Source organism: Microtus oregoni, unplaced genomic scaffold (genome assembly GCF_018167655.1).
Source record: "Microtus oregoni isolate MIOR12 unplaced genomic scaffold, Mior012 000003F_ref0000135, whole genome shotgun sequence".
NCBI lineage: Eukaryota > Metazoa > Chordata > Mammalia > Rodentia > Cricetidae > Microtus > Microtus oregoni.
This window is the reverse complement of record NW_024543062.1, coordinates 3,846,991-3,860,684: the sequence shown is the minus strand read 5'-3', so window position 1 is coordinate 3,860,684 and position 13,694 is coordinate 3,846,991. Positions and strand designations below refer to the sequence as shown.

At 53.4% G+C, this 13,694-nt stretch overlaps 1 protein-coding gene across 1 annotated transcript in view; it reads right to left on the bottom strand.

The window, feature by feature from the left end:
- Positions 1-13,694, bottom strand: part of CUNH7orf50 (chromosome unknown C7orf50 homolog) — a 101,906-nt gene that overhangs the window by 5,158 nt on the left and 83,054 nt on the right. Inside the window, exon 3 of the mRNA XM_041648317.1 lies at positions 519-709. Coding sequence (XP_041504251.1) covers positions 519-709 — 191 coding nt within the window. The remainder of the gene's footprint in view (positions 1-518; positions 710-13,694) is intronic.

Genomic DNA, 13,694 nt, shown 5'->3' with positions numbered 1-13,694 from the left:
CCTTCTCCACCACGATAAGATGTGGCCCCCAATACACCCTTCTTCCTGTAGGCGGACGTAGCAGCTTAGCAAGCCCACCTGGGAGGAGGCTGGAATGACAGCCCAGGAGCTAAAGATCGGTACACTCTCCTGCCTGAAACTCCAGGTCCAGGAAGGTCTGACACACCCACGGAATTGAAGATAAAATTAATCTTAAAAACCAAACAAAACACCGGGAAGATTCCTAGCTGTGGGGCTGTCACAATCTGCAATGCACTGTGGTTCAGGGATGTGGCCTCCCTGACTTCCAGAATATCTGTTTCCAGTGCCCAGCTAAGATGGTGGTGTGTCTGCAGGCTGGGCACACAGTAGCCACAGAGGAGACGTGCCTGAGGGCAGTAGTGTGGATACAGAATAGACAGGGCAGGAGCCTCCCCAACACCAGTCAAGGGGTGACATTCCCCACCCGCCACAAAGACTTCTTCCCAGAATCATGGCAGCGGCAGAATGTTCTGTATTCAGCCCACAGTGGTGCTTACCCTTGGAGATACTCCAGGGCCAGAACAGCAGCCGAGGGCTTGGCTGGCAGGGTCTGGCCTTTGGCTGTCTGAGCCGCAGCAATGCCTGCCTCTCGCAGCCGTTTTTTCTCTTCCTTTTTCCGTTCCTTCTTCAGTTTCCTTTCCAAGACCCTCCTCTCCTCTGGGGACAGTTCAGCGCTGGCCTCCAGCACCTGAAAGTCAATGACAGGCTGTCAAGGCGGGCATGGATGGGACCCCTGGACAGTACGTTGCCAGCCCACCCTTTCTATCCACAGTCCACAAAGGCTTCAGAGACAGCCATATATGGGAGGCATGCGTGGTGGGAGAGTTCAGCTCATGTGCCGGATGCACCCAACAGGTGTCAAGTGGACTGAGCACAAGTCCCATTCCTTCCGTTTCCTGAGCCCTGTGCAGTGACCACAGCAGCCACCAGAGGGCAGCAGTCTCATGGAAACCTTGCCTGTTCTTTTCTGCCAAGTCCCTAGCTGCTGGCTCCAGTCTGTCCTGAAGACCCAGGTGGGGGCTGGCATGAACTCCATTGCTAGGGTCACCTCTCAGTGAAGGACCACATAGTGGGAGCTCCGCTATGGTAGGGCGCCGACCTCAGGAAGCACCACTTCTGTTGGCGTCTCGCCGAGGAAGCCCATGCCTGCCCTGCCCTCCCCCCTTCCCCTAGAAGGAAGCCCGAGGATGGCACTGCAGTCATTCAGCAGTTCCAGAGAGGTCAGCCCACTTTGTCTTTCCTGGAAAAAGTGTAACTAGTATTGACTCAGATGTAGCTAGCAGCTCAGGAAGGGTGTGGGGACATGGCGAGGGACTCAAGGACACTATCCCAGCCTTTCCAGGAAGGGTGAGCTCTCCATGATCCCAGGTTCTCATTGGTCCCACCCCCAGGACAGTAATGAGATATCGCAAACAGAAGCAGTCCCTCCTCCCTGGGAACCCCACACGCACAGTCCAGCCACAGGAGACCCACATCTGCTCAAATAAGGGCACTTCCTCCTCAGTCTACAGAGAAGGGACATCGGGGACTCCAGAGGCTGCGGTAGGGCACCCTCCCCCACACAGGAGCCTCTGCCTCCCTCCCCCACAGTTACCCTGTATTCCCTCAGTTGGAGAGCTCCTAACCTGAGGAGTCACTGTAGGGAGAGTGCCCAAGGGCCCACTGGAGACAAGGAAAAGAGCCTGGGGGTTAACTTGGGCCCTAGAAGTAGAAGGGGAACTTGGTTACCCTGGCTACCAGCTCTGACTGACTCTGGGCAGCTCCCTGCCTACGGCCTAGGTCCCAGAGGCTGTGTGTGTGTGTGTCTGAGTGTTATATAAACTGCAGCACTGAGAACTGCCCCGGGGCCGGCCTGCCTCTGACCCCACAGCCACATGGGCGGCACTGCACCACCAGGTCCAGCCAGGGATCGGACAGGGCACTGGAGCAGTTAAAGGGATGAGCTGGGGAAGGCAGGAAACACCAACTTCCCACTGTCTGCTGGGGATAATCTCAGCAACACTCAGCCCCAGGATCCTGGTCCTGGCCTAGGGATGCTGCCTGCTGACCTGTGATACAAACGAGAAGCTCTGGTGGCTCTCTGAAGTGTCCTGGAGCCCTGCAGCCCGTGTGCCCTCCAGAAAGGAGAGCCATGGTCCCTGGACTTAGTTGATGCAAGAGTCAAGGTGCCGCTAAGAACATAACGGCAGAACCCAGTCTGCGCAGCCCACTCTGCAGCAGGCTCTTTTCAGACACCGCAGGAACCTGACAGAGCCACTGTCTGCAGGAGATCCTAGCCAACAGGCAATCCCAGGTATCAGGACTTCTCACTGGGGAACTGAGTTCATATCGAAACCACACTTGGGTTCCTTACCCATGTCCCTGCCTGGGAATCAGAGAGCCACACTGCAGCCTCCTGCTATGCAACTTCCCCCATCTTCAGGAAATGCAAGAATAGATTCCTGCTTCTGCTACATGTCCCCCATGCCGTTCTTCAGATACCCCGCCATGTTGTCGCCTGTCTGCCCATGATGTTAGAGCCTTTCTGGCCCAGCCCCTCCTCTACAGTCATCCATCGCAGGGCTCCCCTTGAATCTATCTCAGTGTGGCTCCACCCCAAACCTAACACTGCCCTCCACTGGAGCTCCAAGGGAGGCCACGCTGCACCCCCCCCCCCCCCCCCCCGTGAAGTCTGTCTGCAGCCATTGGAGTCACTGTTGTCACTGACTGTATCTGATGAAAAGGAAGATCACACATCAAAACCAAGGCTGGAGTGCTGGGGTTAGCGCTACCATGCTCAGCACCCCCTTTATGGACAGGGCTTCGTGCAGCTCACTCTTGCCTTAAACTCATGGTAGATGCTGCGCGCACGTGCAGTAGGAAGGAGGCCTGAAAGGCAGCCTCGGGACTGTGGCGAGGGCTCAGGGGTTGTGGAGCACGAGTTGCTCTTACAGAAGACCTGGGTTTGGGTGTCTGTGCCCACATGGTGGCTCACAACCATCTGTGACCGCAATGCCAGAGGGTCCAATGCCCTCTTCTGAACTCTGTGGACGCATCTGTAGCTCACATACAAAACACGCATGTATACATAATAAAATCCAAACTATAACTTAAAACATGACCCACAGCGTGCTATTGCATCGAGAACAGTGGTTGGAGACCCCAGACTTTTCATGCAGTATCCGAACACTTTCTTTCTTCCTTTCTCCTTTTTTTTTCCCTTCGAGACAGGGTTTCTCTGTAGCTTTGGAGCTTGTCCTGGAACTCACTCCTGTAGACCAGGCTGGCCTTGAACTCACAGAGGTCCGCCTGCCTCTGCCTCCCGAGTGCTGGGATTAAAGGTGTGCGCCACCACTGCCCGGCTCCAAACACTTTCTTATCAATTGCTTTCCTGTCCTGAATTAAGTCGTGAATCCTCTGAGCTCCATTGCCCTTGAGAAATGGCACGAACTTCACTTGGAAGGGCCCTGTGCCCTTGGTTCAGGCTGAAACCTCAAACAAGGTCCCTAGAAAGCTGATTGGATGGAGACTGGTTCCCGATTTGGAGAACTTGGAAGTGTTGACTGTCCCACGGTACTCTAGGGACACTTGGCTAGGCATCTTGTCATCCCTACTAAAACCAAGAGGCAAGGAGGAAACCAGTGGTCCTTGGTGGACTGACACTTTGGGGCCACAGCAGAATCAGCAGCTTCCCAATGGCACACATGTGGGGTTCCTCCATCCATGTCTGCATTGACATTCATGGTTTACACTGATCCAGACTGGGGGAGCAGCCATTCCCATGCTGACAGGCACGGTTGGCTGAGCCACTCTGGGGACTGAGAAGGAACCTGGACCAGTCCCCAGTAGCCTCAGTAGCTAATAAGTTCAAGACTGCCTGATCTCACACCAGGTGTGTCTTCTCACGGAAGTGGCTGTGGTCACTCTCCTGGAGCCCACTACAGAGGGCCTGGAAAGGTGAACAGGAGGGCCCAGGACAGGGCACTGGCCCTAGCCTGGGTGGTGAGAGAATGTCCTCATTATCCCTAAGACTCAAGGACTTGGAGCTCCTGGACTTGAGGACAGGTTCTGTGTACACGACTTTCCACAGCTGGGAAACCCAGGTCCATGTGTCTGCTGAATAGCATGACGGGGAGCGGGAGCGGCGATTAGTTGGCAGGATAGGCTTCCAGCTGTCCTGGAATCGGGGCAATCCTGCCTCAGCCTCCCCGAGTTCTGGGCATACATATATATATGTTTTATTCACAGTGTTCAAGAGCCATAGCCAGTCATTCTGCGCCACACAGAAGCAGGAACCTGGGTTGTTTGTGCCTGCTGTGAGGTGAGGAGCCGCCTGTGAGCAGAGGCATCCAGGTGACCTGGCGTTTCCTGCCAGCTGAAGACTCTAGGTAGCACCCTTCCCCCTGCCTACCCCCGCCATTACCAGGTGGCATGTAAGCCCAGGAAAGGCCCTGAACCCAGGGCAGCCGCGTGGGCTTCGCTCTTGTTTGCTCATGGGTTTGATCAGGAAGCAATGGTTGAAACCTGACCGTTCTGAAGCCTCAGGGCCTGAGGGCACACACAGGGGCGGGTGCTGCAGCAGACACCCCAAGCTGCCAGGACCCAGCTGTTGCCTCGAGCGCCTCCCTTGGGTTCCATGAGGATCAAGAGGCCCTCTGTGTGGGAGGTGGAGAAAAAGCCCATTGCTCTTCCCCAAACTCACAGGGCAAAGAAATGTTCTCCCCTCTCCCCAGAGCTTGAGGAATGGAGCTGCTCGCCCTGGCCAGGATGTCACTTGTGCAGGTGAAGGGGCTGTAACTCTGGCCCCCATCGATGATGTGAGGGGGCAGTGTAACTGGGGTATATTCTCCTCATAGGGATTTGTGCTGTCCTGGGCCCCCCAGGCAGTGAGCACCCAGGGTTTTTGAGTATCCAATGGCTTGGATGTCTTGATCAAACATTCTTGGAATCATAGAGGTGGCTGGTGAATGCTCGGAGGGGATTCAGGAGTTGCCAAAAACTGTTATCCGGCGTTTCTCTCAAGAAAAAGCCTATCTAAGGCGGTGTTCCTACAACAGGACACCTTCAGCTCGGCTGCTGTGGTCAGCAGGGGGCAAAGCAGGGCCTGTTCTCTCTCAGTCCCCACAGTCCCACGGGCTCTAGATGCTCTGTCCCAGGTTCAAGAGCCACAGGGTCCCAGGGACCTTTCTTCACTCTGTATGCTAAGCGCACGCTCCCTGCTGGCCACTTTTAGTTTTGAACACACAGAATAACTAATACACAAGAGGATTGAGAATCCAAAGCCAGGCTGGGATCTGCAGCAAATCTGTCTCAAAAATAAACAAAAACCCCCAAAGGCGAGTTGCATGGCCCCGGGCCCAGTGCCACACTGCTCTGTGGGGCCCTTTTTCTGGGGGTCACTGAGGTCAGGTGCAAGGATGAACACAGGTGAGGGCAAAATGACCGTCTCCTGTCCCCACCCCCTCTATGTGAACAGAGCGGCTGAACTGGGCACACAACTGAGCGTGTGGCAGGGACTCCGGTCTGTCACGCACGATAGTCCCAAGGGCCCAGCAGGTGGGCCGACTGACAGAGGCCGGCACCAGGTCATACTTCTGGCACCAGGTCATACTTCTACCGTATACCCAGGTGATGCCCCTACGGTTTGGAGAGTGGTCTTCTAATGCCCTGTACCTGTTCACCAGCCACTGGGAATGCTGTAGCTATGGTCTCCAAGTGACAGTGATGTTTGAGGGGAGGAACATGAGCTGTAGAGGCTTCAGGAGCTGGATGACAAGGCCAGCAGACTCTGTCTAGAGACAGGAAGCCTCTTCCCACTTCACAGCCCAGAGTCACCCGGCCTCCACCCACTCGGGTTCAGCCCGAGTGCAGGATCCTACAGGAGTGTGCAACCTTGAGAGCCCAGACCTCAGCAGACTGTTGCCCAACCATGCACACACACAGCAGCAAACTTTTTTTGAAATAGCAAAACAAAAACCAGAGCACAACAAAATTAGGAAGAATGAGGAGGGAATGTGTTCTCAATGAGGCTTTTTATTTAGAGAGGATGTTGAAACGGGTGTATGTGGGAAGTGACCCAGCGACACCAACTAACTGCCAAGCCAACTGGTCTCCTACCAGGTCACTCAGTCGACTCCAACTGGCGCCACACAGGGCACATAACTAGGGAAGTACCTCCAAGGCCCACTCTCTCTCGCTTCCCTCCCTCCTCAGTGTTTGCTTAGATTAGGATGATCTGGACACCAGGGGCATCTGTGCTTTGTTGTCATTGCTGCAAAGAGTAACCAAAGTCCCCTCCATTCTGAACCACGGAATGACCTGCAGAGTCCACTCCGGAACGGACTGTACAGCTTGCTGTTGCAAGGGTCTGTGGGCAGTGCAGGGGTGGACACCAGCTCTGCCGTCGAACCACTCCCAGGCAGACATACGTGAGCTCCCGGAGGACAGGGACAGTGGCTGCCCCGACCAGCTCTGCATAGCTGTGCACTTACCACCTCGGTGCCAAGGCAAGGGCCACGTCCACCCAAGGAGTCCCTTCTAGAATTGGCTTTTTCAATGCACAAGGTAGCACGTGCAGACATATAAAATGCTACTTAAACTTGGTGTCAGAGAATACAAAGACGACAGCCCTAGCACCCTGCGTCCTCAGTGAGCTGAACATCTGAGGTTCCACCTGGGAAGCAAAGGTGAAGGAGACTGAGCCATCGCCAGCTATCACGGGACACAAGAATCCCCAGCGGTGATGGTTCTGTCCAGGTCACACACAGTCCCTTCTGCAGTCATGATAAAAACACCATATGTCATTTGAAGGTTAAACACAGACAAGTTAAAACCTGACCTTGACCTCAGGTTGAAGGCAGGGGAGTACAGACCCCAGAGAGCTACTTCTCTCCTCACCTGAGCACAGAACACACACACGGCCTCTAGGCTGGGAGTCCTTCAGCCCCCTACTGTGGGAAGGTTTTCTTGGTTCTCTGTCCTTAAGCCACCTGACTCAGGCTGCCTGGCCCCAGTGACAAGGTTACAAAGGTCCCAACCCCCACTACTGCTCTCTCATGGCCTGTCATTCACAAGTCCACCATCACTGTATGCCCAGTCCCACCAAGGGAGTAGACAGATCCCAGGGGCTTGAGGAGGTGGGCAGGAGTGGACGTTTTGTTGACTAGGATGAAGGGCTGGCCCCAGAATATAAAAGCCACCACCTCCGTCCCTTTGCCTGAAGGTCACAGGAACTGGTCCCAGCGTTCAGCTCTTGCTCAAGTTCAAGTGTGAAGTCCACTGCATCCATGAGAGCAGCTTTTGGGCCAAAAGCAAGAATAAAACCAGTCCCTGCCACCTGAATCACACCAGTACACATCCACCCATCCACACGCATGCACGTGCACCCCCATGCGGGGTGCTAACCAGGCTCCTAGCACCAGGTAGGTCAGCTCAGAAGCAGCAGAAAGTGGCCATAGGCAGGGCCGGGAAACAGGGAGGTCTCTGATCAGACACCCGCAGTAGGAGACCCTGAAGGGAAAGAGCGGGGCTCTGCAACAACCGGAAAGCGGCGCACAGCTTTCTATGCAGGCAGTAAGACAGGAATCCATACAAACTAGCAAGGCAGGCAGATGGGGCCGACCTTCCACTGCACACAAAGCTGAGCATTCCCAGTCCAGGAAGAGCCAGCCTGCACAGACCCCCTGCACTGTGCAGAGGCCACACTGCATCCCTGGAGTTGAGGCCCAATCTCATTTGCTCAATTTCAGCAGCAATCTGTTTCCCTCACCCCAGCTGAGGGTTCTTTTTAGGAAATGTCTGAAGAGGCCTTTCGGGCCCTCTCCTTTTGCAACCCCTTGGCCAGTAGGCTTCTTTCTAGTCAGGGTAAGGTCCCCACCTCCCCTTCCCTAGAGATTTACAGCTTGCCCACCATCCAGAGATGGCTGCTCCCACCTGCTGGCCTGGAGCTCCTGGTCTCACAGGCCCCACCCGCAGTGCATCCTTCAATTCTAGTCGAGCCTGTGGGTAACAGACAAGTCCTTTGATTTTGGCTTCCTCTGTTACAGGGGCTGTGGCCAAATGCAAAAGTGTCTGGTGGACTCCCAAGTGACATTAGGCTCACAGAAGCTTTCTTGCTGTGCCCAAGGAAGGCCATTTCTCCTGCTCCAATGGGCCCTGTTCTCCTGTACAAAGTGATCCATAGGGATGGAGCTAGAAAACATTATTTTGAGTGAGGCAACCCAGATACAGAAAGACAATTATCACATGTACTCACTCATAGGTGGTATGTATGTATGTATGTATGTATGTATTTATTTATTTATTTTTTGGTTTTTCGAGACAGGGTTTCTCTGTGGTTTTGGAGCCTGTACTGGAACTAGCTCTTGTAGACCAGGCTGGTCTCGAACTCACAGAGATCCACCTGCCTCTGCCTCCCAAGTGCTGGGATTAAAGGCGTGCTCCACCACCACCCGGCATCATAGGTGGTTTTTAAACATAAAGCAAAGAAAGCCAGCCTATAAACCACAATCCCAGAGAACTTAGACAGCAATTTGGACACTAAGAGAGACTCACATAGATCTAATCTACATGGGAAGTAGAAAGTAGGAAAAGACAAGATCTTCTGAGTAAATTGGGAGCATGGGGACCTTGGGGGAAGATTGAAGGAGGGAGGGGAGAGGCAAGGAGGGGAGCAGAGAAAAATGCAGAGCTCAATAAATATCAATTAAAAAAAAAAGGAAAAAAGTGACTCCATAGGAATCTAAAAGTGCACTGATTTTCCTGCAAAAATGTGACGATAGCCCGGCAGTGGTGGCGCACGCCTTTAATCCCAGCACTCGAGAGGCAGAGGCAGGCGGATCTCTGAGTTCGAGACCAACCTGGTCTACAAGAGCTAGTTCCAGGACAGGAACCAAAACCACAGAGAAACCCTGTCTCGAAAAACCAAAAAAAAAAAAAAAGTGATGATAGCTCTGGGCCAACGAGGGCAGAGATGACCAGACACAGAGGCACAAATGACACATACAGATACACACGCGTACAGGCGCATGCTCCTTGACAGCTGTTAGTAGTTCGTGACGATCTTGCTATTTTAATGCAAACCGGACTCCAAAAGCTTGAAAAGTCCGCTAGGCAAAGCGCAGTCACAAGGTACAGGCGCATACAGCCACAACTGTGCACAGTGAGACTATCAAACCAGGCTCCTGTGTTAGCTGGGCAGCCTATGACCCTTCTTCCTTCTTCTCCAGGTCCGGTGATGTTGCGAGTGCCAACCTGTAACATGGACTGCAGTCTCACCTCAGGGTCCTAACTTCACCACCTTTACCCTAGGCTTCAGGGCTTCTTGCAGAAGGGCACGCCTGGGCTCGAGCTGTTGAGAGGGCCTGCAAGAACAACTGCCCCCTGGGAGAAGAAACACAACAGGCTACTACTGGAGCAAGCAACAGCGGAATCAACACTACACGGGGACTTCATTAAGTATGTCATTGTGCCCGTCCCACTATTTACATGTAGTTTTTATTTGAGTCACTGTTTCTGGGGTTAGGCTTCTGCACACACCGCAGACAGTCTAAAGTGTTCGTACTGTGGGCTGGCTAACCAGGCAAGCCATATCAAAACCAGTGGGACAGCTGAGGATAGGCAGCGGAGCCAGGGACACCCAGGTGACCTCGTGGGGAGAGCTGTCACTGGAGCCTGGGGCCACCTCGAGCCACCCACACCTGGTCACGCACTGACCTCCCTCATAGACAGTCGGGAGTCCTTGGTGTGGGCAGCTGGGACCCTGATGCTCCACAACGGGGAGCCCGGGGACTTGGCCAGAACAAGATGCAGCCTGCTGGACCCTGATGCAGGCGCATAAGTGCCCTTGGCAGGTGGTGGGCATGGTCTTTGCCAGCGCCTGTGCCTGCACCGTGGGGCTGCATTTACAGTCGGGGACGTGGGTGGCCGCATCCAGGGACAGGCAAAGCTGTAGCCAGGACAAGTGCTGCAGTGCCTTGCTCCCGTTCCAGGATGCTGGGGACCAGCGATTCATAGCTCCGGACACAGGGTTCGCAAATTAAAATAAGGAAGGGGTGGAGAGGCTCTCAGCAGTTGGAAGCACTTGCTGCTGAGAGGGCCCGTTTGGTTTCCAGAACCCACAACCATCTGCACTTCCAGTTCCACGGGGGTATGTGTGTACAGATACGCGCGTGTTCGCACATACACACACAGAGAAAATGAATAATGAATAAATAAATAAACAAGGCAAAGAAGAAAACTCGGCGATTCTCCTGCCTCAGTCTCCAAGTGCTGTTATCACTGGACTAAGCCACCTTGCCGGGTGCTCACACAAGAACAAGTAAAATGGCCTACAGTTGGTGGCTAAGAACAAGCTGCACTTCCACACTGAAGACTCCTGATGCTGGCAGTGAAGACAATATGGTGATGCACCAAGGCTGAGCTCAGGGCATGTGATGAAAGTCCGCCCCCAAGGCCATCAGGCTGGGCTCTATTCATAAAGCACTGAAAAATTCTCCTATCACAAGGCTGCCAGGAAGCAAGGCTGGCATATCTGGAGAGATGTAGGAGGAACCTGCGGCATCAGAGCTGGGCACGGACAAGGTGCAGGACACACGGCATCCTGGTCCTGTGGGGACACTGTGAGGTAGCTACGAGGATTTGCTGTGCTATTTTTCCAACCAGGAAACCCCTAACTATTTCAAAATACAAAGTTGAAAATAGCAACGGTAGAGAAGAGGACTCACCGGAGCATCTCTGGGGTTTTAGCTGTCCTGGCTAGATTTTGTCAATTTGACACAAGCCAGAGTCATCTAGGAAGAGGAACAGCAATTGAGAAAATGCGTCTATCAGACTGGCTTTTAGGCAAATCTTTGGGCACCTTCTTTTTGTTATTAGTGATTGATGTGTGAGGGCCCAGCCCACTGTGGGTGGTGCCATCCCAGGGCAGCTGGTCCTGAGTGCTGAAGGAAAGCAAACTGGGCAGGTCCTGGAGATCAAGCCGGTAAGCAGCACTCTTCCACGGTCGGCTTCAGTCCCTGACTCCCCTCTGCGATCACGTGTGGCCTGAGAGCGTTATATGAAGGAGTAAACCCTTCCTTCCCCAAGTTGCATTTGGTCACTGTGGTTTTCTGTTTGGTTTTTTGAGACAGGGTTTCTCTGTGTAGCCTTGGCTGTCTTGGCACTCGCTCTGTAGAGCAGGCTGGCCTCAAACTCACAGAGATTCTCCTGGCCCAGCCTATAGAGGTGTCTGCCATTACACCCAGCATGGTCATTGTGTTTTATGATAGCAATAGAAAGCCTAACAAAGACACCTGGGATAGCCTGAGCAGCCCAGGGGAGCTAACTTCACTTGAACCATAGACTGATGGTGACAACCTTGGGGGGAAAACGGAGTCGTGGGAAGCCTCCCTTGACTCAGTACTTTCCCCCAGACCAGCATGGGTTTCCTCCTGCCTTCATCAGGTCAGGGTGTGTCAGGCTAAAACATGAAATCGCAGGGCTTGGATGTAGCCTCGTAATAAAGTGCTGGTCTTGCTCACATGAGACCCAGCCCCAACACAAAACAAGCCAGTCTGTCTCCTCAAGCCTGGGTGGACAGCAGCTTGAGTGAAGCTCATTCTAGACCTGTCCTTAGTACCTGCCCATATAGACCTGGCTGGCCAGATCCGAGGACCTGGGTCCTTCATGTATGCTTCTTGGGAGAGAGTCAGCTACTGCTGCTTGACTGGCAAGGTGGGACATGCTGTAAATGAAGAGCAGTCTCAGACACCTGCTGCACCCAGGGTGCATGCAAGTCTAAGAGGGCAGAGAGGATAATTGAAGGGAATTGGTTCTTTCCTTCTACCACGTGGGTTCCTGAGATCGAATTCGGGGCTGGTGTCAAGGGCCTTTACCAGCTAAGCCTTCTTTGCTGACCCTTGTCTCTCTAGCTTAGGATAGCCTCAAACTCAAAGCAATCCTCTTGCCTCCGCGCCCAGTCGGAGAACATAGTGAAGTTCTCTGAATACAACAGAGTGCCACTGAAGGGCATCAGAATCGAGCTGGGTTGAGCTTCATCAAGCCCCACCCAAACCCTTTCAGGGCTTCTAGGAGCGATGGAAACTGTTAGGAGGGGCTGGGGATAGCAGGCGCAGTGCTTGCTTGGTAGACATGAGGACCCAGGATCAGACCCTCAGTGTCACAGTTTCTTTTCCTGCTGTATAAAATACCCTGACAAAAGCAAGAGGGTTTACTTTGGCTCACAGTTCAAGGTCAAGTACAGCAGATCACAGAAGTCACCTGGCACTTGGGAGGGAGAGGCAGGTGGGTCTTGGTGAGTTCGAGCCTGGTCTACAGAGTAGTTCCAGGAGAGGCTCCAAAGCTGCAGAGAAACCCTGTCTCAAAACAAACAAACAAACAAACAAAACCAACCAACCAAACAAACAAACAAAAAACCAATCACAGAAGTCAAGGCAAGTACTTGAAGTCATCAGGAAACAGGGGAAAACACTCAACTCCCTTTCTATACTTACACAGTCGGGATCCCAGGCAGGGGATGTTCCTGCCCATCTTCTCACATTAATCAAGACACTCGAGCTAACGCAGAACAGGAATGTCCAGAGGCCTGTCTCCCGGGTGACTCGAGAGCTTACAATTGACTCTCATTATCACACCTGGCATCCAGTAAAGCGCCCACCACGGTTCACTCGCTAATCCCAGCACTGGGGGTGGGGACAGGAAGATCCCCAGAGCACTATGGCCAGCCAGCCTAGCCTAATCGGTGAGCCCCAGGATCAGGCGGTGAACTGGCTAGATTTATGTCAACTGGGCACAAGCTAGAGTCAACCGAGGAGTCAACTGAGAAAAATGCCTCCAAAAGATCGGGCTATAGGCAAGCCTGTGCGAGGCATTTCTTAATTAGTGATTGATGGGAAAGCCCAGCCTATTGTGGGCAGGGCCACTCCGGGGCTGGTGATCCTGAGCTCTATAAGAAGGCATGTCGAGCAAGCCAGAGGGAGCAAGCCGGTAAGCAGCTCCCCTCCATGGCCTCTGCATCAGCTCCTGCCTCCAGGTTCCTGTCCTGACTTCCTTCGACAATGAACAGTTCTATGGAAGGGTAAGCCAAATAAGCACTGTCCCTCCCAAATTGCTTTGGTGATGGTGTTTCATCACAGCAATAGTAAAAAGATAATAGGGCAGGGAGGGACTTTGGACCAAAAAAGAAGATGCAGAGAGATTGAGAAAGACACCAGATATTGACCTCTGGCCTGCATACACATGTAAGTGTGTGCACACGTGCTGGCTGTGGCTGGATTACCCTCATGGCTGACCACCTGCTTTGAACACTCCACAGACCCGTGAGGTAGCCACCTTGAAGGACATCATCATAGCCATGACTGTTTGCTGGACCTCAGTGAATTCCAGACTACTCCGCCGTCATTTTCGCCAGCTGGGACCGGGACACTTCTTGCTGGTAGCCCAGAGGATGGTCTGTGATTAATGCACGCAGAACTGCTGCGATTGCTGCAAGCACACATGCCTTACCCCTTTCCTGCCTAAGCAGCTCATGGTGGCAATGAGCTCAGGGTAAGGTGACTCTAGCGGTCTCTTCCTGTTTTGATCGTTAATAGAGTGGGCTGGTGACACGAAGAGAAGACAGGACAAGAGACTGGCTAGCGCACAGATGATAAAAAGCAAAGGTGCTGGAGACGAGGAGAAACCTCAGAAAAACAGAG